A 27,917-nucleotide genomic window follows, 5' to 3' on the forward strand; every position below is an offset into this window, starting at 1 on the left:
AAATTCAAACAGGCCCGCTGATACTGTAGCAGCCCCCTGGTGCAAGCAGTAGAGTCTTACCGCCTGTGACCGAAAGGTCCCAGGTTCGAGTCGTGGTCTCCTCGCATTGTACAGGCGAAGGTAAGACTTGCCACTGACACTCTTCCTCAAACCTCGCACAGAACGGAAGCTCTCTGCACTAGATACGCTCTTTCTCACTCCTAAAAAAAATCAATTTCTAGACCAAAAATTTGTCCACTAATAAATATATTCATGGGTGGACAGCTCCACCAGCGCGCCTCGGAGTCCCCGTGGCATTTAAGGAAGCTCGCACCCCGTCTCTCTCCTACATTATGCGCGTTGTTCTCCCATGCCCTCTCCTCTCTCCCGTCATTCTCTCCACCACAACCGCCCCCAACTCACCAATCCTCAATCTCCACAGAACCCAAAATCTTCAATCCCGGCGACCACGTTGATGGCGCCTGGTCCATATAATGGATCCTCGTCACACAGTAGATGGTCTTGGCACAATGGAGCAAGGAGATCTAGCTTCGTGGTGGCTGCGGTGCCCCTGGCCAAGGTCGCGGAGGCCGCTGCAGCGGAGGTGGCGACGGCGGGATCCAGGCTTTGAGCTCCCGGATCCACGTTAATTTGTCAAATTTAAGACAATTTAACTTAGGACAAAAGAAAACATCAAGTTTTTCCTTGGAACAAGGGTAGTAGTTAACCATGCTATAAGCTAAGCCTGTTTGGTTCCAGAACATTTATTTTTAGCAGTCAACTTTTAGAACTAACAAATCCAATTTGGGTGAAACACGAAGGATGGTTACCTAATACTTAGTGCCCGCTCATCTCTTTTAGGAGTTCCCTATGTCAGACTTAGAAAGTTTGAGATGAGTACGCAAATGTATGGATACTTAGGGCGCCATTGGTTGCCGGTGGAGTTGAGCCAGGCTTGCACTTGCCAACCAAGCCCGCAAGAACCAGGCGTAGATGGTACAAGAGCTAGTTGTTTGGTAGGTCAAACCGACGGAAACATTACAAACAATGCTATTGTTTGGATGCCTGAATGGAGCAGCTTTTCAGTTGAAAGCGCAAAGGAACTCAACAGGTGGACGTGCGCGCTTGCGCCGCGCGAGCCAGGCTCGCCAGAAACGAGATTGAACTCCGTTTCTGCGCAGCCAGGCCGGAGCAGTACTTTTGCATCAGTCGGACCAGGCTCAAACAAGCATACAACTAATCAATCCTGCACCTCATGGCCCAAGCTCCTCTATGGGTCTGTTTGGTTCGCCTAGTAGCTACTAAATTTAGTAGCTTTTAGTTACTTTAGGAACTTTTTAACCAAACGTTATGACTAAAAGCTACTAAAAAGACTCTAGTCCTCTCTAGTAAGGGGGTGTTTGGTTTGAGCTACTAAACTTTAGTAGCTACTAAATGATTTAGTCACTTTTAGTAACTCCAGAGTTACTAGAGAGGACTAAAACTCTTTTAGTAGCTTTTAGTCATATCGTTTGGTTAAAAAGTTACTAAAGTGACTAAAAGCTACTAAATTTAGTAGCTACTAGACGATCCAAACAGTCCCTAACTCTGAAGTTACTAAAAGTGACTAAATCATTTAGTAGCTACTAAAGTTTAGTAGCTCCAACCAAACACCCCCTATATCTAGCAAACCAATCACGCACTTAATGTTGTATAGGATGCAAAGAGGTAAATTGGTTGTGTGGAGTAATTTGGAGAGACAAAATAGCTTAACATGTGTTTGTGGAAAAGGAAAATGAGTGATTTTAGAATGATTATTTTATTATATGTATATATATTCCATACATACATCATGTATATATATGATATATCGTATACTTAACCTGTTGCAAGAAATTACATCAATATTTGGTCGAACCCCTGCCCCCTCCCCTCCTACTTCCCACTCTCCACGCTGCTCCAGTGGGAGGGGGGCTTAAGCCCCCTTGGCCCCCATGCTAAACTATTACTTTTTTCCCGCTACGTGAGCTACGGCCGCTAAATCGTGTTTTAGTGCCGCTAAATTTCTTAGCATTAGCTTGAAAATAGCGCCGCTATTTCAATTTAAGCTAGAACAACAACTACTTATTAGGGTTTCCTTAGAAACACAACGATCTGAATGCCACTAGGTTGACCAGACGGAATCGGATCTTCCTGAGCCCTCCAGCGCTCTCATTGATCGATTTGGGGAATAAAAGTGTCGATAGGTTTAGCTTGGGCGTCACCCCTTATTATATAGTGCAGTGGGACAGGGGGCCGTCCCTAAAGTGACCTTAGGGTTGCCGCCGATCGCGGCAAGACTTGTGTAGTTGGATAGGTAGCTGGCAGGTGGACCCAAACTTAGCTTCTTAGTTAATCTCGTGATTAATCTTGGATTAGCCGAGATCACCTTCCAACAGGGTAGGGGGCTACGTTCCTGTATCCTGTTAGATCCTTCATCCTTCATTTTAGTGTGGAGACTTGGGGAGTGCTCAGTTGCACTGGCAGCCGTGTAGCAGCAGCTAGCCAGTGCAGCTAATCGGAGGTTCAAATAAAAATTTACATTGTTTGGATGTATGAACGTTTAATCACTTGTACAATCATGCTTTGGTCTGGTATAAAGCGACACTTTTTCCGAAAGATCCATTACTGTCTTGTATTTATATAAGTAGAGAAGCGGTACTACTGATCCTTGTAAGACTAGTCTTAATTACAAAGATTGACAACGGAAAAGATAACGGCTCATCTTCGAAAGAATGAATTGCTATCATCTAAACGTTCGATTCTGGTCTATGCAGATTGGTGCAGGTAAAGCGCGCGGTACTACATGACAAGATCTGGCATATCATCGGAGAAGTTCATTCTGCATAAACTGGTGGGAATAAAGGCTTATTTCTCTATTAAGAAAAATCTGACTCCAAGCTCACTGATTTGTGTGAAAGAAAAAAAACTGTGCTAGTTACATTGCATGCGATTTAAAATGGTGTAAAGTCAAGGGAAAGTGACGGGTTAAATTACTAGATCAGTACGGAGTAGCAATCAATTAAGCCCTTGTCAAAACCACCTCACCTAATGCCAAGTGCCAAACGAAAAAAAAAACAAAAACGAACCATTCTCGCCCAAGATGTTGACAATGCAAGGAATGCAAGCATATGACGGGGACGACCGAGCACGTTTCTGACTTTACACACACGATGGAGACTTGGGCATGTGAAATTAAACTAGCGAAACCGCACGGCGGCATATTGTTTTCGCGTGGTGCATGAACCGTGTCAATGCAAGAAGTACAGTTAGTTCACCAAATGGGTTTCCGTGAGTAGGGCGTTTGCATTGGGTGATGGGCACATAGATCTTCTCGTGTGAGGGGAACATACCACCTAACGAAAACGCTAGCTCCTCCCTTGATCACAAGCTATGCTCAGTGACACAGGAAAGGTGTGTTGTATACGGAAATGAATGTTTTCTGTGTGCAAAATATGGGCGAGTTTGCTAATGCTAGTAGGACTGGCTTAGTCAGCTCTGTTTAGGCAACCCATCCGGCTTCGGACCGCCTAGAAGTGATGCCTGGACTAGGCGACTTGAGCTTCTCCACGCACCGAGGCAAACGAGCCCTGTATGCTCGGTGGCAAAGAATGATGAAAGATCTTGACCGCATTCCCACGCTGATTATAAATGGTTTGTTTAAGTTTAGTGCCCAGAAAAAAAAAAGTCGAATTTGCACTAATAATAAGCATCATAACCCATCTCCATCGAATCACGAGTGTGTGGTGTGGCCGTGTGGGCAAACCATTCACCCGGCAACTCTTGGTGCTTGCATGATACGGCGGATCACTCGTCACTCATCACAGTCATCAGTCATCGCCTTGCCTACTGGTAATCCACCCACTGCGCTGCACTGCACGGATGCCACGCACGCACGCGCAGAGCCGTCCATCAGGACAGAGACGGCTGCTGATGTGATCCAATCCAATCCAATCCAACCCCAATACCCAGGCCTTGTTTAGGTGGTCAAATTTTGGAAATTAGCTACGGTAGCGCTTTCGTTTTTATTTGGTAATTAGTGTTCAATCATGGACTAATTAGGCTCAAAACGTTCGTCTCGCAATTTCCAACCAAACTGTGCAATTAGTTTTTTTTCGTCTATATTTAATGCTCCATGCACGTATCGCAAGATTCGATGTGATAGCTACTGTATAACTTTTTGGGAAAGTTTTTTTTTAACTAAACAAGGCCCCGATGTACTCATTCAATTCCGTCGCGGCCTCCCAACCAAACCTCCGGCTGGCCATGTCAACTCTTCTCCTTCGTCTCGTCTTCTCTACCTGTACGCTCCCAGCGTACGCAACGCGTGAGGGACACGTCACTAAAATAATTGGCACTCCCAAGGCAACGACAAGAACAGCTACCCGTCAGCGTCTGGACGCACCCATAGCGCCATGCAGCACCTAAACCCCTCAACTTTCATCCAATTGGCTAAACCTTGTCATATACTCCGTACTATATCTTTTCTTTTATAAAACACGTTCACATACATATACGAAGTATACATTTGTATAATTGCCTCTGTATATAAACACATACACGCGGGTAAAATATAAATAAATGTTCAGCTACAAACAACTTTGTAATGTGTAATCGTAAAAAAAACATACAATTTATAAAGTCATCACAGACGCCATGTTGTTAATGAACATATTGTCTGAAGCCAAAAGGGTAACTAATCGGAAATACCGTCACCAGGTCGAGAACTCAAATTCAACGAGCTCCACCAATCAAGCGAGACTCAAACATTTGATGCAACCCACCTGATTAAGCTTTGTTTCTGTCCACGTTCGTCCGGTGTCGTAGTGTGAAGGCAGGAAGCAACGCGAGATACTCATCTGTCTGTCCCTGCCAAAGACCCGGTCTACACGCCGGCGATTTTTTTCTTTGTCCTCTTGTATTATTTCCATGTACATATATACGGTCGGTCTTCGAGTTGCAAACGTGTATGCAAACCATGTACGCCTCTGCTCTGACCAGACTTTCCTGCAACGCATTTGCATTCTGTGCAACAAGTGATGTGAACTGCACGATGCTGACAGTAACAAGTGAAGAGTGAACAGATAGATTCAAATGGTTCGGTAGCCAATGCAAGTGATTTTTTTTTCTCACAGGCTCTTGTTCATTCGTCGACAGAGACAACCAGACCTGCAAGTCGTAAACCATCGCTGCTGTGGAACAAGAAAGGAATAATGACCTTGTAGATACAGTATGAATACACACAAAAGTAGCATCAAGAATAAGACCAGTCTTATGTGCATCTTTTTTTTTCCCTTTTTTGCGAACCAGACTACTAGTCTAGCACTGTACCACATGTGTTTTGCATGCATGGCTTAATGGTCTAGCACTTCTGCAGATCATGTTTAATCTCAAGCATATCATCGACCGATCTGTCAGGATTATCGCAGGAATTATTCCGTTGGCAGCCAAAGCCACATGGAGTGATTAGCAATCCTGTAATCCCCCAGCACGTCCTACAACTCTAGGCATACAGTATAGATAGAATACTTTGAATTGACAAGAGAAAAAAAAAAGAATAAAAATCTATGCACATCTCACGGCGACCTGGCTTGCCCATCTGACTATGTCCTGTCCCACGTTACCTCCCAATATTTTTGTCCTGATCCATCCATCCGTAGCCCATAGATGCATAGGTCACCTTCCTAGAGTCGTACTCACTTTGTACCAAAAAGATTGTATTTCTAGAACACTGCTAGGTCAAGTTTCATAGATTTATATAAAAAATACTAATAATTATCATAACAAACAAATATTATTAGATTCGTCATGAAATATATTTTCATGGCATACTTACTTGAATTCATATATATTGATACCAATTTTCATAAATTTAGTTAAATTTAAGATAGTTTAAGTTTGATCACATACAAAATTGTATTCTTTTCTAGACAGATATACTATGCCGTAGGGCCAAGGCAAAGCAGAGACGCATTTCTTTCGCAGACGTACACATCACCCGACGCTCCAACGGACCACCAAAAGTAAACGGCCCGGCCGGGCACAGCCGTGGCCACCCACCCCGGCCGGCCCCGGCAGTGCCATTATCCTGACGACCTCCTCCATCCACTTGCTGCTCAATCAGCCACAGACCGCGCACACATTGACCACGACGTTAATGATAGCTAGCCTTTCTAAGATTATTATCGATTATATATTTATATATGTGCGATGCGAGATGAGACTGGAAGATATATATTATCAAGATAAGTGTGTAGTGCTCTTCGATGCACCTGCCACTTCCTCCAGAAGTGCCCATTGGAAACGCGAATCTTCGGAGCCTCATCGGCTGTTGCTTTCGCCTTTTTCCAGTTCTGCAAAATGGATCCGGAAAAAGGGTTTACAACTGTCAGGAGAACACTGAATGAACATGCAAAGAAACTGATTAGTGTCTCCATTATCTCCATTAGAATGACACGATTTAACGTTGGCTCGCCACTATCACAACCCTCTTCCTTTACCAGGGTTTGGGACCTGCTATGTTGAGACAACATAGGCAGAGTTACGGTTTTGTATGTAAAAAAAATACCCTGAATTTTAACTGTCATAGGTTACAGTTTTCAACGGTCAAGCGATTTCTTCTCAAGGTTTACATGCAGCCATGTAGGAGTAATATTGTAACAATACAATAAATGAAGCAGAAACTTTCATTTGACATTAGGTTGGTGATGAAAAAAAACATGGTTTGGTTTCTTATCAGTTAAGACTTAAGAGTCGCATAAAAGATTCAGAAGATATGCATGAATATATGCATCAATAAATTATCTCAGAATGGTGCAATATTCAATACCAACCTGGGCTCCAAAAGAAATATTCTGTGGCAAGCTTCCAAAGTTTGATGACGACCCTAGAGAAGGATAACAACTAAGGCTTCGTACAGGGAAGTTGGACTTTTGCACGTAGAGTTGTAGCAACCCATGCAAAACGTCAAACATGTGAACTGGGCAAGAAAAGTATTTCCGATTTTTTTTTCCTTCCCTCTCTGGAGTCTATTGAATAAGAAAAAATTGGTGGTGGCAAACGTGTAAGTAACTGACTTGGATGTTTCTGCATCATATACCTTTGCCATTCTTCCTCGGGGAACAAGACGAGGAAAGCTCAACACCACCAGAAAGAGCAAGCAGCTACTTCTTCTTCCCCCATGCTGTCGTAGAAAGAACCTCTGGTTCTTTAGCTAGTCAGAGCCCAAAATCCAAATTGAGCGTCTCTGCGAGCTGCAGGACGTTTCATGAGAGAATCATGCCATCGCTGAATTTGCTATGCAGCAGCACTAGCGCCTCCAAATTACCCGTGCCTTTCTTTGGTACTGCCTTGGTGGTCCTCCTCTCTTTTGCATCCCTCGCCAGCTCCTGTACAGAGCAAGAGAAGAGCTCCCTCATCGACTTCCGAGATGGTCTCTCCCAGGAGGGCAATGGCGGCCTCAACATGTCGTGGGCCAACAGCACAGACTGCTGCCAATGGGAAGGAGTAAACTGCGGCAACGGTGGCGTGGTCACAGAAGTCTCGCTGCCTTCTAAAGGCCTCAAAGGGAGGATCCCACCATCTCTCAGCAATCTTACAGGGCTGCTGCACCTCAACCTGTCATGCAATTCACTCTACGGCAGTCTGCCAGCAGAATTGGTGTTCTCCAGCAGCATCATCATCTTGGATGTCAGCTTCAACAGCCTATCTGGTCCTCTGCAAGAGCGTCAGTCCCCAATTTCTGGCCTTCCTCTCAAGGTACTGAATATCTCAAGTAACTTCTTTACAGGACAGTTACCATCCACAACACTGCAAGTGATGAACAATCTTGTCGCTCTTAATGCAAGCAACAACAGCTTTACAGGACCATTGCCATCCTCTATTTGCAGCAACGCCCCATCACTTGCCATGCTTGATCTTTTCTTAAATGACCTCAGTGGCACTGTTTCCCCAGAGTTTGGCAATTGCTCCAAGTTGACAGTACTCAAGGCTGGCCGCAACAACCTTACCGGAGGTCTACCCCATGAAATGTTCAATGCTACCTCATTGGAGCACCTCTCTTTTCCAAACAATAATTTGCAAGGGGCACTTGATGGTTCCAGCCTAGTCAAACTCAGTAATCTGATATTCCTTGACCTTGGATCAAATGGGCTTGAAGGAGAGATGCCAGATTCTATTGGGCAGCTGGGAAGATTGGAGGAGCTCCACTTAGACAACAACCTGATGATCGGAGAGCTGCCATCGGCCCTAAGTAACTGCAGAAGTCTCAAGTATATCACCCTCAGAAACAATAGTTTTGTGGGAGATCTTAGCAGAGTTAACTTCACCCAGATGGATCTGAGGACTGCAGATTTTTCACTGAACAAATTCAGTGGAAGGAATTCCTGAAAGCATATATGCATGCAGTAATCTAATTGCTTTGCGATTGGCTTACAACAATTTTCAAGGCCAGTTCTCACCAAGAATAGCCAATCTCAGATCCCTTTCCTTCCTTTCAGTTACCAATAACTCATTTACAGATATCACAGATGCACTTCAGAATCTCAACAGATGCAAGAACCTTACCTCCTTGCTAATTGGAAGCCAACTTCAAAGGGGAAACCATACCACAGAATGCAGCAATTGATGGTTTTCAGAATCTTCGGGTCCTAACCATAGATGCATGCCCATTGGTTGGGACAATCCCTCTTTGGTTATCAAAACTCACAAAATTGGAGATATTAGATCTATCATACAATCACCTTACTGGAACAATACCATCCTGGATTAACAGGCTGGAACTCCTCTTCTTTCTGGACATATCAAGCAACAGGCTTACAGGGGATATCCCACCTGAATTGATGGACATGCCAATGCTACAATCTGACAAGAATGCTGCCAAGTTGGACATGAAGTTCCTTGAGTTACCTGTATTTTGGACACAATCGCGTCAATACCGTTTGCTCAATGCTTTCCCCAATGTATTGAATCTATGCAACAATAGCTTGACAGGCATAATTCCCCAAGGGATTGGTCAGTTGAAAGTGCTCAATGTCCTCAACTTTAGCACCAACAGCTTATCTGGAGAAATACCACAACAAATTTGCAACCTCACCAACCTGCAAACTCTAGACTTGTCAAATAACCAGCTCACAGGTGAACTACCAACTGCACTGAGTAATCTTCACTTCCTTTCTTGGTTCAATGTGTCTAACAACGACCTAGAAGGGCCAGTTCCAAGTGGAGGACAGTTTAATACCTTTACAAATTCTAGCTACATTGGAAATTCCAAGCTATGTGGTCCTATGCTCAGTGTCCATTGTGGCCCGGTAGAAGAACCTCCAGCCTCAATGAAAAGGAGGCACAAGAAGACCATCTTTGCGCTTGCCTTAGGTGTGTTCTTTGGAGGGCTTGCCATGCTTTTCTTGCTCGGACGTCTTATTCTGTTCATCAGAAGCACAAAATCTGCTGACAGAAACAAGAGCAGCAGCAACAGGGACATTGAAGCAACTTCATTCAACTCTGTTTCAGAGCACATAAAGGGAAGCATTTTGGTGATGGTACCTCGAGGAAAGGGAGAATCAAACAATATCACATTCAATGATATCTTGAAGGCCACAAATAATTTTGATCAGCAGAACATTATTGGTTGTGGAGGTAATGGTCTAGTCTATAAGGCTGAGCTACCTTGTGGATCCAAGCTTGCGATCAAGAAACTCAATGGAGAAATGTGTCTGATGGAAAGAGAATTCACAGCAGAGGTTGAAGCACTCTCTATGGCACAACATGAGAATCTTGTGCCACTATGGGGTTATTGTATCCAGGGAAACACGAGGCTCCTCATATATTCTTTCATGGAGAATGGGAGTCTTGATGATTGGCTTCACAACAAGGACAATGCCAACTCATTTCTTGATTGGCCAATAAGGCTCAAGATTGCACAAGGAGCAGGTCGGGGCCTTTCTTATATCCACAACACCTGCAACCCTAACATTGTTCATCGTGACATCAAGTCCAGCAACATCTTACTTGACAGAGAATTCAATGCTTATGTTGCTGATTTTGGCCTGGCAAGATTGATCCTTCCTTACAACACACATGTCACGACAGAGCTGGTAGGCACTCTGGGTTACATTCCTCCCGAGTATGGCCAGGCCTGGGTGGCCACACTGAGAGGTGATATATATAGTTTTGGAGTGGTCTTGCTTGAGCTGCTCACAGGGAAGAGGCCCGTCCAGGTTTTGACCAAGTCGAAGGAACTTGTCCAATGGGTAAGGGAGATGAGGTCCCAAGGAAAGGATATTGAGGTCTTGGATCCTGCTCTTAGAGGAAGAGGACATGACGACCAAATGCTGAATGTGCTTGAAGTAGCCTGTAAGTGCATCAACCACAATCCTGGCTTGAGGCCGACCATCCAAGAGGTGGTGTACTGCCTGGAAACTGTAGTTGAGCCCCTGCAGGTGCAGGTGCAGATGTAATTAAAGGAGAACATATTGTAGGTGGCAATATTGTACTCCATCAGACTAGGTGTAACTTCAGTAGAAGGAAGAGTTTCTAACAAAGAGCGCAGTACTGTACATTTCTGAAAGAAAAGTCTCACTGTCATGAGGCCCTGTATACAATTTTCCTTATTCCTTCCGTGGAAATATTGCACCTCCTAGTTCAAACGATTGAATATGGAAAGTGCATAAAAAAAAGGCATTGGGCTCTTGCTTAGTATGCCTACATTTGTATCCTAGTGAAGTTGTACAGTTGTGTATGTAAATCTGTGAAAAGAAAAGGCTCACAGCTATGAGCTTCTGTCTACAATTTTCACTCTTGTTATCTAAAACCTATAGCGCTCAAGTTCAATTGCAGGAACAGTGAGAGCGTATTGAGCTATCAATTAATTCATTAACATTACAGGAACTGTGAAACATGTACAGATGCCTGTATTAGAAAAGATGGAAGCCCGTTCGCTTATTGGTTTCAGCCAGCCCAAACCAGCCAGCCAACAGTATTTTTCTCTCACAACAAACCAGCACTAGCCAGCCCAAACCAGCCCAGAAACCAACCAGCGAACAAGCCGATGGATAGCATAATTGAGGAAGAAGGATGGACTTTGCTGGCTTCTTTTTTAATCTGTGAAGGGGACAGGACAAGATATGAAGTACCATTTTTCAGAATTTAGCTTACTGTTGTTGCTGTGAGAGGGGGAAATTTATGAACCAGTGGTGTTCAGATTTAACTTAGCAGCATAATCAGTATTGTTCAGTTTCAGTTTGGTTCCCTCCCTCCCTATAATAATAATATGATGCCTAAGCCTACATGGTTGGGAGGAGTAACCACAGCAGCACAATGGCGGAAGCAAGACCACAAGCAATGCACATTTCCACAGACCACACCATCCTAACAGCCCGACAACTTTCACATGCAGAATGCTAACACCAACAAGCCCTAGCAAAAAAAAGGCAGTACAGCACCAACCTCTAACACAAATGTCAGGGGCATCAAATGACGGTCGCGGTTGCCGGCTGCCGCCTGCCGGTGGTCGCCCTCGCCCAGCCAGGAACGCGCGCGAATCTATGCGGAACGGGAGGGGCCGCACCGTCACAGCCAGCGGCTGTGCGGGCGGGGTGAGGCCGCCGGGGAAGAGGAGGGCTAGAACTCCCCGGTCTCCTTTATCTTCTCCGTGGGCCGTCGCATTCACAGATTCATTCTTACTGGTAGATGGGCCTTTTCTGGGCTAACACTTCCCATTCTTACCGGCCCGGTTCTCCCCGGAGCGCACGCCGCCGACGCCCGACGGTGAGCCGCGCAGGAGCGCATCCCTTCTCGCCACCCAAGCGGCGAGTCAGAAGCGACGCCCGCCGCCGCCACCTCACGTCACGCCCGTCCGCAGCAAGGTGAGCGAGTTCCTACTTCCTTTCCTCCCTGCTTCATCCCTAATCCGACAGCAGCGACCTCCAGCTCTAATCTGCTTCCTTTTTCTTCTTTGCCCTAACGCAGTGGAAATGGCGGCGCCGGTGCCGGAGTGGGCTACCAAGGAGCCCTGCCTCATGGGGATCGACGAGGCCGGCCGTGGCCCTGTCCTTGGTAAACGCTTTCTCTCTTCTGACCGGTCCATACGCAATGTTGCTCCAAACTCTTTTTGAGTTTTACTGTATAAATATTCAGTAGTCCAAAGTGAAATAGGATGAACACTCATGGAAATGCGCAATGTTGCTTGAAATTCAAGTTGGTTTCAACACGTTCCCCAGCAAAATGTCATGAGCAGGACGCTGATCTGCAGGTTTTGAGGAGAGATGGTCAGATGGGGTCTTCCCAAAACTCACTTCCTTTTACTTCTCGTGCAGGTCCTATGGTGTATGGATGCATGTACTGCGCGAGCTCTTACAATAACACTCTTGCCACTCTCAAGTTCGCAGGTCTTCCTCACTCACATCTTCTTCATCTGCTTGTTGAAGCTGATTTACTTGTTGTTGTGTTAGTTGCATTGCACAGCTCAGTATTCTCAGAGTAGTTTTAGTTCTACAGATTACAGACGTGTATGTAATTTAGTTTCAATTGTATACCGAATTATTCAGTGACTGAGCTTGTGTCAGAGAATAAATTGGGTAGCTTCGAAGTTATGACACATAATCTTTGATAGATTAATTTGCGACCTTGTTCAATTTGTGCTCATTCATTAAGTAGATGCTGGCAGTAGTTAAGCACTTTGGTTGATTTGGCATGGTATAAGCTAGCATATCTTTTAAAGACCTGATGCATATGTTTATGAACTTTTGAAATTGTGGTGGAGGACAAACATGGGTAGGAAGGAGGAACATTGAATTTGCTATTCTTGGTGCATCATGATTTTTTTCCCAGACAAGATTACCTGCTGCTAATTGCTATCCTCTTGTTTCCCTTCTCTGCGAAATACTCTCCTCTCTAGTCCCTTTCAATGAACTCATGACTTGCAGGTGCTTCCATGTACATTAGTCTTGTAGCAAACTACCAAACCCTTCTTTTTCAATTTTTGTTAAGCCCGCCCAGCTTCTGACATCTTAGAGTTCATTGTTGACACATCTCCTTTTTATCTGTGGCATACATACTGACATTTGCATGAATTCAATCTTTGGAGTGGTAATCTTGAGTATGCCGTGGTAGTTATTATGCTTACTATCTTATGATGTTCCAGTGGCAGAGTCGGTTGGACATGTTACTTTCCACATGCCATGGAAGAGTTCAAGAGTAGTTTTGCTACTAACACATTGACTATTAGCATAGCCTATTGATCTTATCTTCTCAAACAGATTCAAAGACCTTGAAGGAGGAACAAAGAGAGGAGCTATTTGAAAGTTTAAAGGTCAATAGCTCTATTGGGTGGGAAGTGGATGTCATATGCCCAAAGGATCTATCTGCTAAAATGTTAAAAAAGTATGTCCAGCCTTTTGACCTATTAGACTGCAAACTTGCGTTGTTATCTTCATTAATAGTCCCATTGTTTCAGGTCAAAAGTTAATCTGAATGAAATATCACATAACTCTGCCATGGGCCTTGTTAGGAAAGTGATTGACATGGGAGTTCTACTGGCAGAAGTAAGAGCATATGTTCTTGAGTTCAAAAGGAATTTTTTGTGCGAGCATGTGGCTTTCCCTGTAAGATTATTCACTGCATTTTTTAGTAATTATATTCCTCCTTGAAAAGGTATATATAGATACAGTGGGAGATCCTGAAAAGTATAGGATCAAGCTGACAGAAAAGTTTCCAGGAATCAAATTTGTGGTCGCCAAAAAAGCTGATAGCCTTTACCCTGTTGTTAGTGGAGCAAGTATAGTTGCAAAGGTAATTTCTTGAATCAAATTTCCTTGTGCAGGTGCTTTCTTATAGGCTTGCGCAGTTGTAAAGTTGTGATATGCAACTGCAGGTCACTAGGGACAGAGCCTTGCGAAACTGGGTGTTTGATGAAACAGCTCTGAATATGCACATGAAGACCGGATCAGGATATCCAGGAGGTAACTGATTCGTCATTATAAATGATTTTATCAAACTCTATTCATAGGACACTGTCTCGTTAAAGAACATCCAAATTAATGGTGCAGACCCTGATACTAAGCAATGGTTAGAAGATCACAAGCATCCGGTGTTTGGCTTCCCAACTTTAGTTCGTTTTGGCTGGGGAACTTGCACGCCCTTCTTCAAGGATGCAGTTGAGGTTACATGGTGTGTTCAGATGTTCAACCTTTATTATGCTTCCGTGCTTTCTATTCTTGAACTAATTTCGTCAGTGTGTTTTGTGAACTGCAAAGCATTGATTCTGATTCCTAACTAGTATGGTTTTGCCACATGGTATATGATATAAAGGGAGTCTGATGAAGTTGACGAAGATGGGACTGGCAATGGAAGCACCAAGCGACAGGTCAAGCTCTCAAGCCTAGGCTTTACTGGCTTCAAAAGGAAGACTGAGGATATTGAATCAAGCGGAAAAGGCCGCTGCAAATTCTTCCAGGCTCGCAAACTTGAGCTGGTCAGGAAGTTCCAGTGATGTGTGATAATTTGGTAGTACTAATGTTTGTTGTAGAAACTAGAGCGTACGACTTTGGAGCCTGATTTTTGGTATCTGATTTGAAACTGGTAGGAATTGTTTGTTGAGATTGGAATGGAAGATGATGGTTTCCCCCCATTGCTACCTCTGCCTTTGCAGATGTACAGATATTTTACGTCTTCCCATTCAGTACGTAGCATCCAAGTATCCAACAGATCTTCTCATCCTCGTCAGCACTTGTTGCCTTGTTGGTATAATAATAAATATAGACCGGATGAACCAGCAGATGTTCATCCCTTTCTCAGTTTCTTGGATGCCTGCTTCAGGGCTGGCCTTTCGCCCTCGGTTTTTAAATTGCATGCTTCCCAATCCCCGCATGATCTCATCTTGCGCCTGTGTACATGAGTATTATAGAGATCTGTGTCCAGTGATCCAATCATACGCTGCATAAAACAATTCAGACCAGACGCCTCATCTCATCATTCAGCCATCAGGTACGTACGCCCAACCAAGCACCATCCCTATCCTTTTCCAGAAGAAAACTGTAGCTCTTCACAGAACAATTCCCTGTAATAACAGTTGAGCTTCAGCAGACACGGCTACCAGGTAACTTGTATTAACAGCCAACTAATTACTTAACCAGGTAATTTACTGGCAGTAAACCTGTCGGTGCCGTACATCATTAGGGAACGGAAAGTTTTTACTTGGTCACGCGGCTGCCGTCCGTGCCATGCTCGTGCACAAAAAGGTTTGCCCGTACGCGTACTGCTACTCGGTCGAAAAAGCGAGAAGTGAAGAGGTGGCGAAGCTAGCTGGCGCTCGCCGGCCGGCCGGGGGCACGTGGCGCCGGCGGTGAAGGTGGCACCGCACGCCGCCGTACCGATCGGGGGCGCCGGGAAAAGGATCTTCACGTTCCAGCCATGAGCCATGAGCCATGGCTATCTCTGGCTGATCCCCCGGTGGCCTATATATATTTTTTATCAGGCGTCAGGCGTGCACGCACGGCGCCTTCCACGCGGGCCAACAGCTGTGTGGCGTAATGGTCGCTTGACTGACGAGTGATGACGACTGCTATGCCTTTTTGGCGCCCTGTCTTTGTGCAATACTCTCTGCTAATCTTTGCTGATGCAGATGCTCCCGTCGCCGTCGACCGTCGTAGTCTTGTTATTACAATGTGAAATACCAGAAGCTGCAAAAGCACAGTTGTTTCAGACTTGCCCTGTTCGGCAGGACTTATTGCTGCTGCGGTAGGGCTGATTTGTTGTGAGAGAAAAATACTGTTCTCATGACTGAAAAGTAGGGCTGAATTTGGCTGATAAGCTTAAGCGAACGGGGCATTTGGTTCCGTCTGAAGAAACTGCTCTGAAAACTCAGCTCAGAGATGTTTGCTGCAGACTATGTGATCAGATAAAAGGTCCGTCCGCCGTTACGCGGTCATCACACTGCCTGATGACTGATTAAAAAAAAATACCGACCATCCATCGTTATAAGGCTCTCTTTTTTTTTCCTTTCCGTGTGTAAACTTTCCATCGAAGGTGGTGCACTGGTGCTACCTGCCACTGGGCACTGACATCTTCCCTTCCCTCCTAGGATCCAATCCTGTCAACGCCGATCCCAATGCGAATAATGCACGGCGTCACTGCCAGATCGATCGAGTGTCATCTCAGGGTACGTACGCCTCACTGAACTTGCAGAGCTCCTCTTCATCTTATTCGGTGGCTCGGTGTTAGTGCTAATCGAATTTTTTAACTGCCATCAACTTGCATTGCACCTTACAGCGGAGTGCACAAGGAGCGCACGAGTAGAGGTCGAGGGCGACGCCGTGGTTACCGCTCCTGACTGCTAACTGATAGCCTTGATGATCGCTGGGATAATCCAAGAGAACGCAGGCTGTAGAACGAGCCGCGAGTTTATGCGGGGCGGTAGCTGCTCAAGATGATCTTGCGATATGTCCGCGGCACAAGCACCATGGGCCTCTGTCTGCGCGCCTCGCCGAAGCTCGCGGTGACCGCGTACTCTGACGCGGACTGGGCCGGCTGCCCCGAGACGCGGGTCTCGAGATCGAGCGCGGAGGCGGAGTACAGGGCTATGGCCAACGCAGCCGCCGAATGCATATGGCTATGCCAACTCTTCAGAGAGCTGCACTGCGGCGTCAACAAGGCCACGGTTGCGTACTTCGACAATGTCTCTGCGGTCTACATGTCCGCGAACCTGGGATTTAGCTCGGGGACGCGTGACAACGACTGTGGTGAACGAACGAATGACCGAGCACGCCAGCGGCGGCGAAGAAGACCGCATGCTCAAGCGTCGCTCGTGGGCTTTACCAACCTGTTCGCTTGGTCGTAAATGATCATAAATTTCTAACTAAAATATTATTTTTCTCTCACACCAAACTAGCCAGCAAATAATCCATGATCGTATACGATCATTTCAGTCCCAGCCGAACATGCTGTAGATGGGCTGCTGGACTGCCTGTGTGGTAACTGGCTAATATGGTCCTTCGGATGGCAGCCAACGGCACAAATACGCCAACTGCAGACTGCAGTCGATGAGGCCGACTGCAGGGGATCTCGTTCCATCAAATGTATCATATTCATGACGTCATACACACTGACACTGCACACACTGCGAGTTCTTGTTAGCTTGTGATCAAAACGCTCCAAAAAAAATTAGCCTCGAATAGTAGCGTCTCTCTACCCACCCACTTTCTCTCGCTTGTACTGTACACATGATCTCTAGCGTCAACTGAACATTCACTCAACTATACATGCAGCCTGTTCGCTCGGCGTATTCGGCTTATAGGCCATGACTTATCAGCCAACGAATAGTATTTTTTTTTCACGTTAAACCAGTCAACAGTCCTTTCAGCCATGACTTATAAGTCAGGGATGATCTCTAACGTGTAGCGTCTTCAACTTCCCACTGATTTCTGAATCTCTGCACATGTCGTTTCATGTTTCTGAATCTCTAACGTGTAGTCTACATGACGAGTGTGTCCACGGGCCTCGGCATGTGAAGGGCTGGTCAGAAATCACACTGCACACAGCATGATCTACAGCTAGCAAGCGTATCTGCTTGCGTGTACAATCTGGTACTCGCTTCAGCAGAAGTAAAACCACCCAGGAAGAGCAGGGCAGCACCACACCAACTGACCGAAGCAAGTGTCAGAGGGTGTCACTGTGTCAGCCTGTCAGGTCCAGCCGTCCACGTGTCTTGTTCGCTTGAACTACTTTTCAGTCAGTCAACTTATTTTAGCTTATTCTCTCTCACGTAACACTGTTAAATCAGCCAAAATCACCGGGGACTGGTTGCGGCGAGCGGCCGCTTCGGCACGGAGGGTGGGGGCAGCGGCGGTTTTCGGCGGCCGGCAGAGAGAGCAGGGAGGGATCGACAGCCTGTTCAGTTGGGTTGTTCGTATCGTTGCTGATTCGTAAAGAAGTACTGCTGGCTGATTTGTGTGAGAGAAAAATACTGTTCCGTGCGAATCGAAGGAATGAACGAGAAGTCGACTTGCACACGATCTGGGCCGGTCTGGGCCGTTTGGGAAGAAAAGCGGCCTTGGGTTTCCGGTTCTTTATTATGCTATATATATGGGCTGGACTAGATTTTGATGGGGTTATGGGTCTCTTTCCCCGTAGTAATATTGTCCGTGCAGCTCTGGCTCATATAATACTTGTACGACAGCAGTTTCAAGTTTCAACTGCCTGATGATCATCTATTCGTCATTATATATTTTTTTATTTATCAGGCGTGCATGCACGGCGCCTTCCACGCGCGGCGACTGCTGTGTCTGTGAGCGCGCGCGGTGGTCGCTTGACTCGCTGGGCCGGCCCCGGCGGTCCATGGATGGATCACGTTCACCACGACACCACCGCGCCTTTTTGGCGCCCTCTCTCTCATCACGCAATCTCTTCTAATCTCTGCTTGCATCAAGACACGTGCTGATGCTGATGCTGATGCTCGTCTTCTTACTCTATTACAGTGTTACTCAATGCTTTTCTTTTTTACTGTGTTAAGTTACTATTCTCTCCGTCTAGAAAAGAATAAAATTCTAGCACAATGTCATAGTTTAATATTCTAAGTTCGATCAACTATAGATAAAAAAATATATTTTCATAATAAATAATAAATTCTAGCACAATGTCACTGTGTTAAGTTACTATAGATTAATTACGAAATATATTTTCATAATAAATTATTTTGAAGTTGTAAATGTGAATAGTATTCACTAGAAATTTGATTAAATATAAACCACCTTTGCTGAAACGTAACCCGTAGTTGCGTTCTTTTGTGGAGTACCCCCTCCGTCCCAAAATAAATGACGTTCTCGCTTCCCGAGAAACGACTACCAGCAATTATATATTAAAATATATAAATATTTATGCTAAGTAATTAGTATCATTGAAAAGACTTTTTTGTCTAGTTTTTTAACAAAATTATTTGAAGATGTAAATATTGTACGTATTTTCTATAAATCGAATCAAACTTGTGGCATGAAAACCCAAAACGTCTTTTATTTTGGGACAGAGGAGTACATCGCTAACACAAACTGTCGTCCCTGTCTCTGCACTCTGCAGGTACTGAACTGTAAAGTGAAGTGGTTTCAGACTTTCAGAGTCACTTTCAGACTGTCCGAGTTCCTGAGACCGGGTGTTCTTCCTGCAGTCCCTGCAGAACGGCCATCACGCGCCATCTGCTAAAAAAAGGAAGAACTTAACCGACCATCGAAAATGTAACTGTAGTGGTGTTTAAATGAATGGGCTAAAATGTAGGGGTGTCACATTAGAGTGGTACATAGGAGTGTTTTGATAGTAATAGTAAAACAAATTATAGAAGTCATCACTAATCGGCAAGATAAATTTACTAAGGCTAATTAATCCATCATTAGCGCATGTTTACTGTAGCACAACGTTGTCAAATCATGGACTGATTAGCTTTAAAAATTTGTCTCGTAAATTAGTCACAATTTGTACAATTAGTTATTTTTAGTATATATTTAATACTTCATGCATATGTCCAAAGGTCTAAAACTCAGCTGAACCTGGCTGAAAAATACTACTCTGATTGAAATATTATAAAAAAAAATACTATTCTAACTAAAAAAACCGAACAAACCAAACTTCTTACCAGCCCAACGAGGCCTAAACTTGAGAGGAGGAACTGACGCGTCCATCGAGATTCGTGAGTGCCTGCCATCCATTCCCCTGTCACGGCGACGCCGATCCCTATGCGAGTGCACGACGACACTGGCACACTGGCAGTGGCTTAAGTGGCAGGCTACCTGCTGCCGCTGCTGGGCTCCTCCTCAGTCAGTCAGGGCTAATCAGACAGGGTAGCAGTGGAAATATTTCTATGGTCTTATTTAGATTGGAGTTAGGAATTGGTACTTGACACTTAAACACTTCGTTTGTATTTGACAATTATTGTCCAATCATAACCTAACTATATAATTAGTCATTTAATACTCCATGCATGTGTCCAAAGATTTGATGTGATGAAGAGAGTGTGAAAAAACTTACAATCTAAACAAGGCCTATACGGGGCCGCGTTTAGGTGCCGAAGTTGGCGTCGTCGGATTCACTGTAGCGCGCAGTAGCGCACTGTAGTATTTCGTTTGTATTTGGTAATAATTGTCCAATCGTTGACTAATTAGGTTCAAAACGTTCGTCTCGCAAAGTACAACCAAACTGTATAATTAGTTTTTGATTTCGTCAATATTTAATACTCCATATATGTACCGCAAGTTTGATGTGATAAGAAATCTTCTTTTTACATAATGCCAAAGTTTGGATTTTGAGGTAACTAAACAAGGGCCGGCTTTACCTGCGGTTATCAACTTGCACCCGGCGCGGCGATGCATTTGCAGGCAAGAAAGATAACATCCACCAGTCCTGCCTGCGTGTTCGTTGGCGTGGCCGGAGGATCCTGCAGAAGCAGAACAGATCGTCCCCCTCCTTGTTTATTCACCCGGCACGTTGCTCTGCGGTAGTCTATCTATTGCTGTTCCAAAAGTGCCTCATGTAGTCAAGTGTGTCTGAACTCTGAAGAATACTGCCTGAACCTCCGGCTATATATATTTTTTAATCGAGTTCAAACCGGTCCCTGCTAATAAGTAACTAAGTATTATGACCAAAGTTCAAAAACTGGACCATGCCGGCCGGTGCCATGCTGACTTCCTGATCCCTTCACTGCTTCAAATCTCAGCATCTCACTGCCAATGAGAAAATACGACGAAGTGTAAACCCAATTAAGGCCTCGTTAACTAACGACTGGATTACAGCAGAGCGCCCCTAATTTTCTACTGCTACTTAGATAGATTAGATTAGAATAGAATCAAGGGGAAGGAAGAAACTTCGACAGGTAAAAAGCAAGTGAACGCAGCAGCAACCACAACCAGCATATGTAGAGTGTTTTCCGCACGTCACGTGATCCATCGCCCTCCCCTGCAGAAAGGAACGTGAACAGCAGTTTAAAAAACCTCTGTACACCAGTCAGTACTTGAGTCCAACTAACACCGGTATTAGGCCAAGGGTTTAGTAGTGCAGTCAAAGATGCAGCACATGACGCCCAGTTGGGAAGATGCAGAAAAACAAGCAGCACATGAATGTCTCTGCGGCACTGGTGCCCTACCCTAGTAGTGATTACTACTGTATATATCTTGGTTATTGTAGCGCCGCTCGCTAGTCGCTATGCAAGATAGGAGGTGTGGTGGTGATTATAGTATCTGACACTGAATACCCCCCCCCCCCCCCCCCCCCCCCTAACCCCCACGTTAACTCCCACACACCCCGTCCACTACCTGTGTGGCTGTGTCTTCCTCCTCCCTTGCAGGCTCGCACGCTGCCCCAAGCGAAACACGCTGCAGTCTCCTCTGCAGATGATGGGCTGCTGCAGCGGAAACAGGAGCAGTGTTGTTTGTCCAGTGCTGCTGCTAGTGGTGCTGCTTCTCCTGCTGAGCCCGTGTTCAGCTGAGCTGAACGGTGCAGCGGTACGACCGGCGGCCCGGCGGCTGCTGGTGTCGCGGCCGTCGACGAGCCGGCAGAAGGCCGAGGAGCAGCAGATGAAGGTCGGCGGCGGGAGCACGCCCTTCAAGCAGGCAGCCGCCAGCTTCGGCCGGAGGATACCCAGATCCGGCTGGAATCCCATCCAGAACAGATGAGAGGTACGTACGGTAACACGTCATATTCATACACACTGTCACTGACATGTGCATACACAAAACACATTGTTAACTTGTGATCTAAGCCAACAAAATGCTCGGAAAAAGAAGTCTCAAGTAGTAGCAGCGTCCCCCACTGATTTCTGAATCTCTGCATGGCATTTCATGTTTCAGGGGACCGTCTTAACTCCTAGAACGAAGCTGTACGTCGACAGGGCTCGGCATCTGATGATGGGCTCTAGTCTTGGAAGCGTGCTCGAGCTCGACCGAGGAGCTCAGAAATCACAGAGGACACAGCACGGTCGATCGAGCTTTTGCATCCTTGCGACTGCTGCTTGTGTGTAGAAGCTCCTACTAGCTTTTGCAATTTTGTAGTGCTAATCATCTCTCTCGTTTCCCTTTTTTTTTTTTTTGAATTTTGGGTTTAGGTATTTATTAGTGCAGGTTAATTAGCCAGTCAGATGGGTAATGGCTAGCAGGTCATGTCAGGGTGGCCAGCTCTTTCCCCTTCCTGTTCGTTCCTACTTTCTTGTTCAGATGTTCTTTTATTGGTTTAGTATGCAGCTGTAATATAAACTCTCGGTACATGGAAGAAAGTAGCTCGTTGCTCTGTTTTGTTTTGTTTTTCTTGTTCTGAATCTTGTGGATTTTGATCTTGAGCATCTATCATGCATGTGTCTGCCGAATATTCTGGAAGCCCGGCTCAGAACGCTGACTGGTCGAGTAGGCAATGTACACACACAGATGACGTGTTACTATAATTAATTATGGCATGTTGTATATTGTTGCCAATTATCCAGAAACAAAGTTCTGCGAAAATCTAAAGCAAGTGATGCTCAATTACACAGAATGACAGAAAGAAGAGGCTTTGCTTGGTTCTTGGATTCACCAAACAATTGTTTCAGATATTGCTTTGGTGGGAGCAACTTCGAATAAGCTTATCTGAACAGCTTGTTTTGACTGAAATAAATCAGGCAACCCTCTGTTTCTAAACGGAAAGAGATGCTCTTGTTTTGAAACAATCTGTCAGACTTTATTCATTCAAGATAGTTACATCATTGATCAGGAGATCAAGAATAAAGCTAGGAGGCTCATCGTCCCAAATACAATTTTGCTTTAACTACATCGCTCTTCTTGCTAAGTTATGTGCCATTTGATTTGCCTCCCTACTACCATGCTCAATTGTTACATCCTAAAATCCGCTCCATATGGATATGGTATTGCACTCGTCGTATAGAGCAGCTGCCGAATTTGCCGTGAAACCTCCTTCCATGTGTCCGCCGAATATTCTGGAAGCCCGGCTCAGAACGCTGACTGTAGGCTACACGTAGAGATGACGTGTTACTATAATTAATTATAACATGCTGTATCATTGCCAATTAATCCAGTAACCAAGTTCTACGAAAATTAAAAGCATAAGATGCTCAATTGCAAACCTTGAGGACAAAAAAACAAAGTTCTTCATCAGAATTGAAGACTCTGAAAAAAGAGTAGAAAATGACGGTATAAAGAGAAGCTTGACCCAAATGGCTAAATCCCCAAAAAACGGTGCAAGCCCAGGCCCAAATAAAAGCTTTACCCACAACAAGGCTGGACGCAAATCATAAAAGGCCTATACAGGACAAATTTAGAAGGGCCCAACTAAATAGGCGGGCCTTCCTTCTTCTGAAAAATAACAGGTGCGCTTTTTTCCCAAGCAAGAGCACAAATGGGTGGCGCTCGTTGCAATGCTGCAAACGATTTATTTCCATCAACTCTGACTAGTTCGAGCAAAGATTGTATGCTTGTATGCAGATCCCTACACTTGGATCTCCTTGCTCTCCTACCAATGGTCCTCTCTCCTTTGCGACCTCCTCTCCCCAAAGGGTGCTTGGACCCCAAATATACTCATACTCATAGGTGATGCAACTCACAACTGTCGTGTGTTGGCTCTAACTCGGTGCCTTACAGCCCATCTGGCTGTTGTCTGCCAGATTCAACCCAATGCCTTACAACTGCTTGTGGAATGAAGATCTTCGACGCTTGTCATTTGTTGGTGGCACCAATCAGCGGCGCAGTGCTCGTATTCTGCTTTTGTGTACTAGGATGAGTGCCTCTATGGTTTGTTGGAGTTGGTGTTTGTTGGTTTTCGTAATCCTCATCTCTCCCTCTATGCTATGTACCTCTCTGACCTTAAAGGGTCGTCTTTGTAACCGGTGCTTTACATGCTCCGTTTCTAACCTTGCTAATATGTGTGGAAAAATATTCATGTGAGACTATCGTCACCCTAGTGACCTCTCAAAAAAATATAGTGGGGAAATCTTTGTTTCTTAAAAAAGGAGAGATGCTTAATTGCAAACCTTGAGGAACAAAAAAAAACTTCAAAGTTAAGGCTCCAAAAAAAGAGTAAAATATGAAGGTATAAAAAGCAGCAGACCCAAATCCCAAAAAAACGGTGATAGCCCAGGCCCAAATAAAAGATTTACCCACAACAAAGGTTGAGCAGAGCATAAAAGGCCTATACAGGCCCAAAATTAGAGAGGCCCAGACTGAACAGGTGGGCTTTCCTCCAAAACACAAAATGGCTTGCCGCTCGATGCACTGCAAGCCTGCAAGGCTGCAAACAATTTATTTCTCCGATCCTGCAGCTCAGATCATAAAAGGACGCTAAATTCTTCCAATTTCAAGTATCAGTCTGTCAGATTTGTCAGTGGCCATCAGTGATTTTTACATCTTCGGATGATGACGCGGCGATGGTGTCCACGTTCTCGAGCCAGCTGACCACCTCCTGTATCGTCGGCCGGCTGAAGGGCGCGGCGTCGACGCAGAGGCAGGCGAGGTCGAGCACGTACAGCATCTGCGCCTCGTCGCCGCCGCCATCGCCGCCCCTGATCCGGTGGTCCAGCACCTCGGCGTGGCTCCCCTCCGACCGCATCCGCGCCACCCACCCGACCAACTCCCACTGCTGCCGCTGCGTCGGCACCACCTCCACGGGGCGCCTGCCCGTGAGCAGCTCCAGCAGCACGACGCCGAAGCTGTAGACGTCCCCGCGGCGCGTGGCCACCCACTCCTGCCCGTACTCCGGCGGGATGTACCCCGGCGTGCCCACCAGCTCCGTCGTCACGTGGGTGTGGTCGGGCAGGATGAGCCTGGCGAGGCCGAAGTCCGCCACCCGGGCCTCGCCGGACTCGTCCAGGAGGATGTTGCTGGACTTGATGTCCCGGTGCACGATCCGCGGCGTGCAGTGCTCGTGGATGTGGAGCACGCCGCGGCTCGCGCCCCGCGCGATTCGGAGCCGGTCCCGCCACCGCAGCGCCTCCGCGCCGCCGGGACGGTCGTAGGAGCCAGTCGTGCAGGCTGCCGTTCGCCATGTACGGGTACAGCAGCAGCCGCAGCCGGCCGCGGACGCAGAAGCCCTGGAGCGGGACCAGGTTCTCGTGCCGCGCCGACGCCGACGACAGCGTATCCACCTCCGCGCGGAACTCTCGCTCCATCAGGCACATGTCGCCGTTGAGCTTCTTCACGGCGAGGCGCGTGCCGTCCTCCAGCTCCGCGAGGTACACCAGCCCGTATCCGCCCGACCCGATGATGCTCGCCGGGCCGAAGTTGTTGGTCGCCTTGAGGATGTCCGAGAACGTGACGTTCTTCGCCGCGTCGCCGCCGGCCTCCGACATGATCAGGACCGTGTCCTTGGAGTCGTCGCCGTATAAATCCGTCGTGGAGTCGAACATGGACGCCTCCGCGAACTTGCCGTCGTCGCTGACTGACACCTTCGATTTCGCCCTCCTGATGGCGATCACCATGCATCCGGCCAAGACGACGATTACGATCACTCCGGAGCAAACTCCAAGAACGATGGCCACGAGGATCCTTTTGCTGACTAGCTTGGACGAAGCAGACTCGCCTCCGGCGTGGGGCTTCGTACACGGGACGGCGATCACCTTGCCGCAGAGCTTCGGGTTCTCGCGAAAGAACACCGGCGGGAACGCGTCAAACTGGCCGCCCGTCGGGATCGGCCCCTCGAGGTCGTTGTACGCGACGCTGAAGACGGCGAGGAAGTTGAGCCAGTTGAGCGCCGCCGGGATAGGCCCCGTCAGACGGTTCCGGCACAGGATTAGGACCTGCAGCTTGGTAAGGTTGCAGAGCTCCGGCGGGATTCCGCCGGAGAGGTTGTTGCTACCGACGTCAAGCACCTGGAGCGTCACCAGCCGCCCGATATCGGGCGGTATCGTGCCGTTGAGGTAGTTGTTGCTGAAGTTGAGCGTCGTGGCGATGCTGGACATCTGGTAGTACCCGCGGGCCCGGCCTGTTCGGCCCTCCGTTGTTGGGCGGCGTCAGGGTGAAGGAGAGTGGCATGTGGCCTGTATCGAAGTTTTCCCTGGCCTGCTCCGACGTCAGAAGCGGCAGCTCCGCCAGCGACGGCGGAATACCGCCGGAGAGCTGGTTGCCGGACAGGTCCAGGTAGTAGAGCTTCTTCATGCTGCCGATCCAGCGCGGGATCGGGCCGGTGAGGCGGTTGTCAGCGAGGTTCAAGATATTGAGGTCCTGCAGCTTCGACAGCCACGTTGGTATCTGGCCCGTGAGCTTGCAGTTCTCCATCACCAGCAGCCGGAGACCCCTGACATGGTCGCCGACCCAGCCGGCGTCCGGCAGGGCCTCGCCGTAGAAGTTGTACGACGCGAGCAGCGCGGTGAGGTTCTCGCACCCCTGGAGGTTCCAGAACATGCCGCTGATGTTGGTGAACGAGTTTGTGGTCAACGACAGGAACTGGAGCCGGCGCAGGTTGCCGATCTCCGGCGCGACCTGCCCTCCGATCTGGTTGGTCGCCACGCGCAGCGCCTTCAGCCACGCGGAGGAGTAGATGCTCTGCGGCATCGTGCCGGTGAAGTTGTTGGAGGCCACGTCGAAGATGGTCAGGTTGCTGAGGCCGGAGAAGTCAACGGCGTCGAGGTCCCCGACAAAGCTGTTGGCCCGGAGGTCGAGGTACCGGAGCCCTGTCCAGTTGCTGAGCGCCGGCGGGAGCGTGCCAGTTAGGTTGTTGTGCGCGAGCCGGAGCAGCTCCAGCTTGGGCAGCTGGCTGATGGACTCGGGCAGCTCTCCGGTGAAGGCGTTGTAGCTGAGGTCGAGAGAGACGAGGTTGCTCAGCTTGGCGATGCGACCGGGATCGAGCCTCCCCTGTATCTTGTTCGACGGGATCAGCAGCTGCTGCAGCGGCTTCACGTCGAAGATGTCGTCGGGGAGCTCGCCGGTGAGGTTGTTCCGGCCGACACTGAGAACGCGCAGCCGCGAGCAGTTTCCGAATCCCGGCGGGGATGCCTCCGCCGAGCTGGTTCATGGAGAGGTCAAGCACGGCGAGGTCCGGGCTGCTCGGGCAGAACGACGGGATGACGCCCTGGAAGCTGTTGTTGCTGGCGTTGAGCGACACGAGGCTCGGCGTGTGGGCCCAGATCGCGGACGGGAACTGCCCTTCCAGGTAGTTGCTCGGACACGTCGAGCGCCTGCAGCGGTAGCGCGCCACCGGCGCCCACGGCCAGGCGGCAGGTCCGGCAACGAGCCGGACAGGCGGTTGTAGCTGACGTCGACGACGGCGGCATTGGGCAGCGAGAGCAGCGCCGCTGGGAACGCGCCGCCGATGCTGTTGCCGGAGAGGTTGAGGTGCGTGAGCGCGGTGAGGTTGGCGACCGCCGGCGAGATGGTGCCGCCGAGCCCGCGACGCGGCAGCCAGACGCGCGTGACCGCGCCGTCGACGCCGCAGCCCACGCCGTCCCACGTGCAGCAGTCGGGCGACCCGCCACCCCACGACGCGTTCAGGCCGTCGCCGGGCCGCGGGGAGAGGTCGGCGAGCAAGGACAGCAGGCCTCCCTCTCCTCCCCCGTGCACGCCGCGCCGGCGCGGCCGCAGAGACGACACAGCAGCACCAGGATTAGTAGCAGCGTCGTCGTCGTTACCCCCGACCCCGAGGCGATGACATGGCGACTCAGCTGCATCGGCCGCTGCCGAACCGCCATGAACCTGCTGAGTTCCGGGCGATGGGATCACAGAATTCTCAACCCTAGTCAAGGACCCCAAAGAGAAGCTTCTGATTATCTTAATGCAAAGATGCATGCCCAGCTCTCTGACTTTGAGTCTTAATGAAAAGAATAGGAGTATCCAACTGTCAATTATTGTACTGGCTCGTGCCCTCATCCAGAGGACCAGAGAAGAAAAATAGGACTCTTTACAGATTACTGGCTCATGCCCCCTAAACTAAAAATGCTTATCAAAATGCAGGTCAACTGCAGACAGCTGACATGA

At 47.6% G+C, this 27,917-nt stretch overlaps 1 protein-coding gene and 2 pseudogenes across 1 annotated transcript; 2 read left to right on the forward strand and 1 right to left on the reverse strand.

Moving 5' to 3' along the window:
• The first annotated feature begins 6,887 nt into the window (after positions 1-6,887).
• Positions 6,888-10,695, forward strand: LOC136527560 (tyrosine-sulfated glycopeptide receptor 1-like; annotated as a pseudogene).
• Positions 10,696-11,712: 1,017 nt separating this feature from the next.
• On the forward strand, positions 11,713-14,623 carry LOC136527561 (ribonuclease H2 subunit A-like). The gene is made up of 9 exons (XM_066520336.1): positions 11,713-11,861; positions 11,965-12,051; positions 12,312-12,383; positions 13,254-13,377; positions 13,451-13,538; positions 13,648-13,785; positions 13,868-13,955; positions 14,043-14,163; positions 14,305-14,623. Exons 2-9 carry the CDS (start codon positions 11,970-11,972, stop codon positions 14,483-14,485), a joined length of 894 nt encoding a protein of 297 aa, XP_066376433.1. The 5' UTR covers positions 11,713-11,861; positions 11,965-11,969; the 3' UTR covers positions 14,486-14,623.
• Positions 14,624-24,330: 9,707 nt separating this feature from the next.
• Positions 24,331-27,610, reverse strand: LOC136526505 (tyrosine-sulfated glycopeptide receptor 1-like; annotated as a pseudogene).
• Positions 27,611-27,917: the final 307 nt, after the last annotated feature.

The sequence above is a fragment of the Miscanthus floridulus genome, chromosome 19 (genome assembly GCF_019320115.1).
Source record: "Miscanthus floridulus cultivar M001 chromosome 19, ASM1932011v1, whole genome shotgun sequence".
Classification (NCBI taxonomy): Eukaryota; Viridiplantae; Streptophyta; class Magnoliopsida; order Poales; family Poaceae; genus Miscanthus; species Miscanthus floridulus.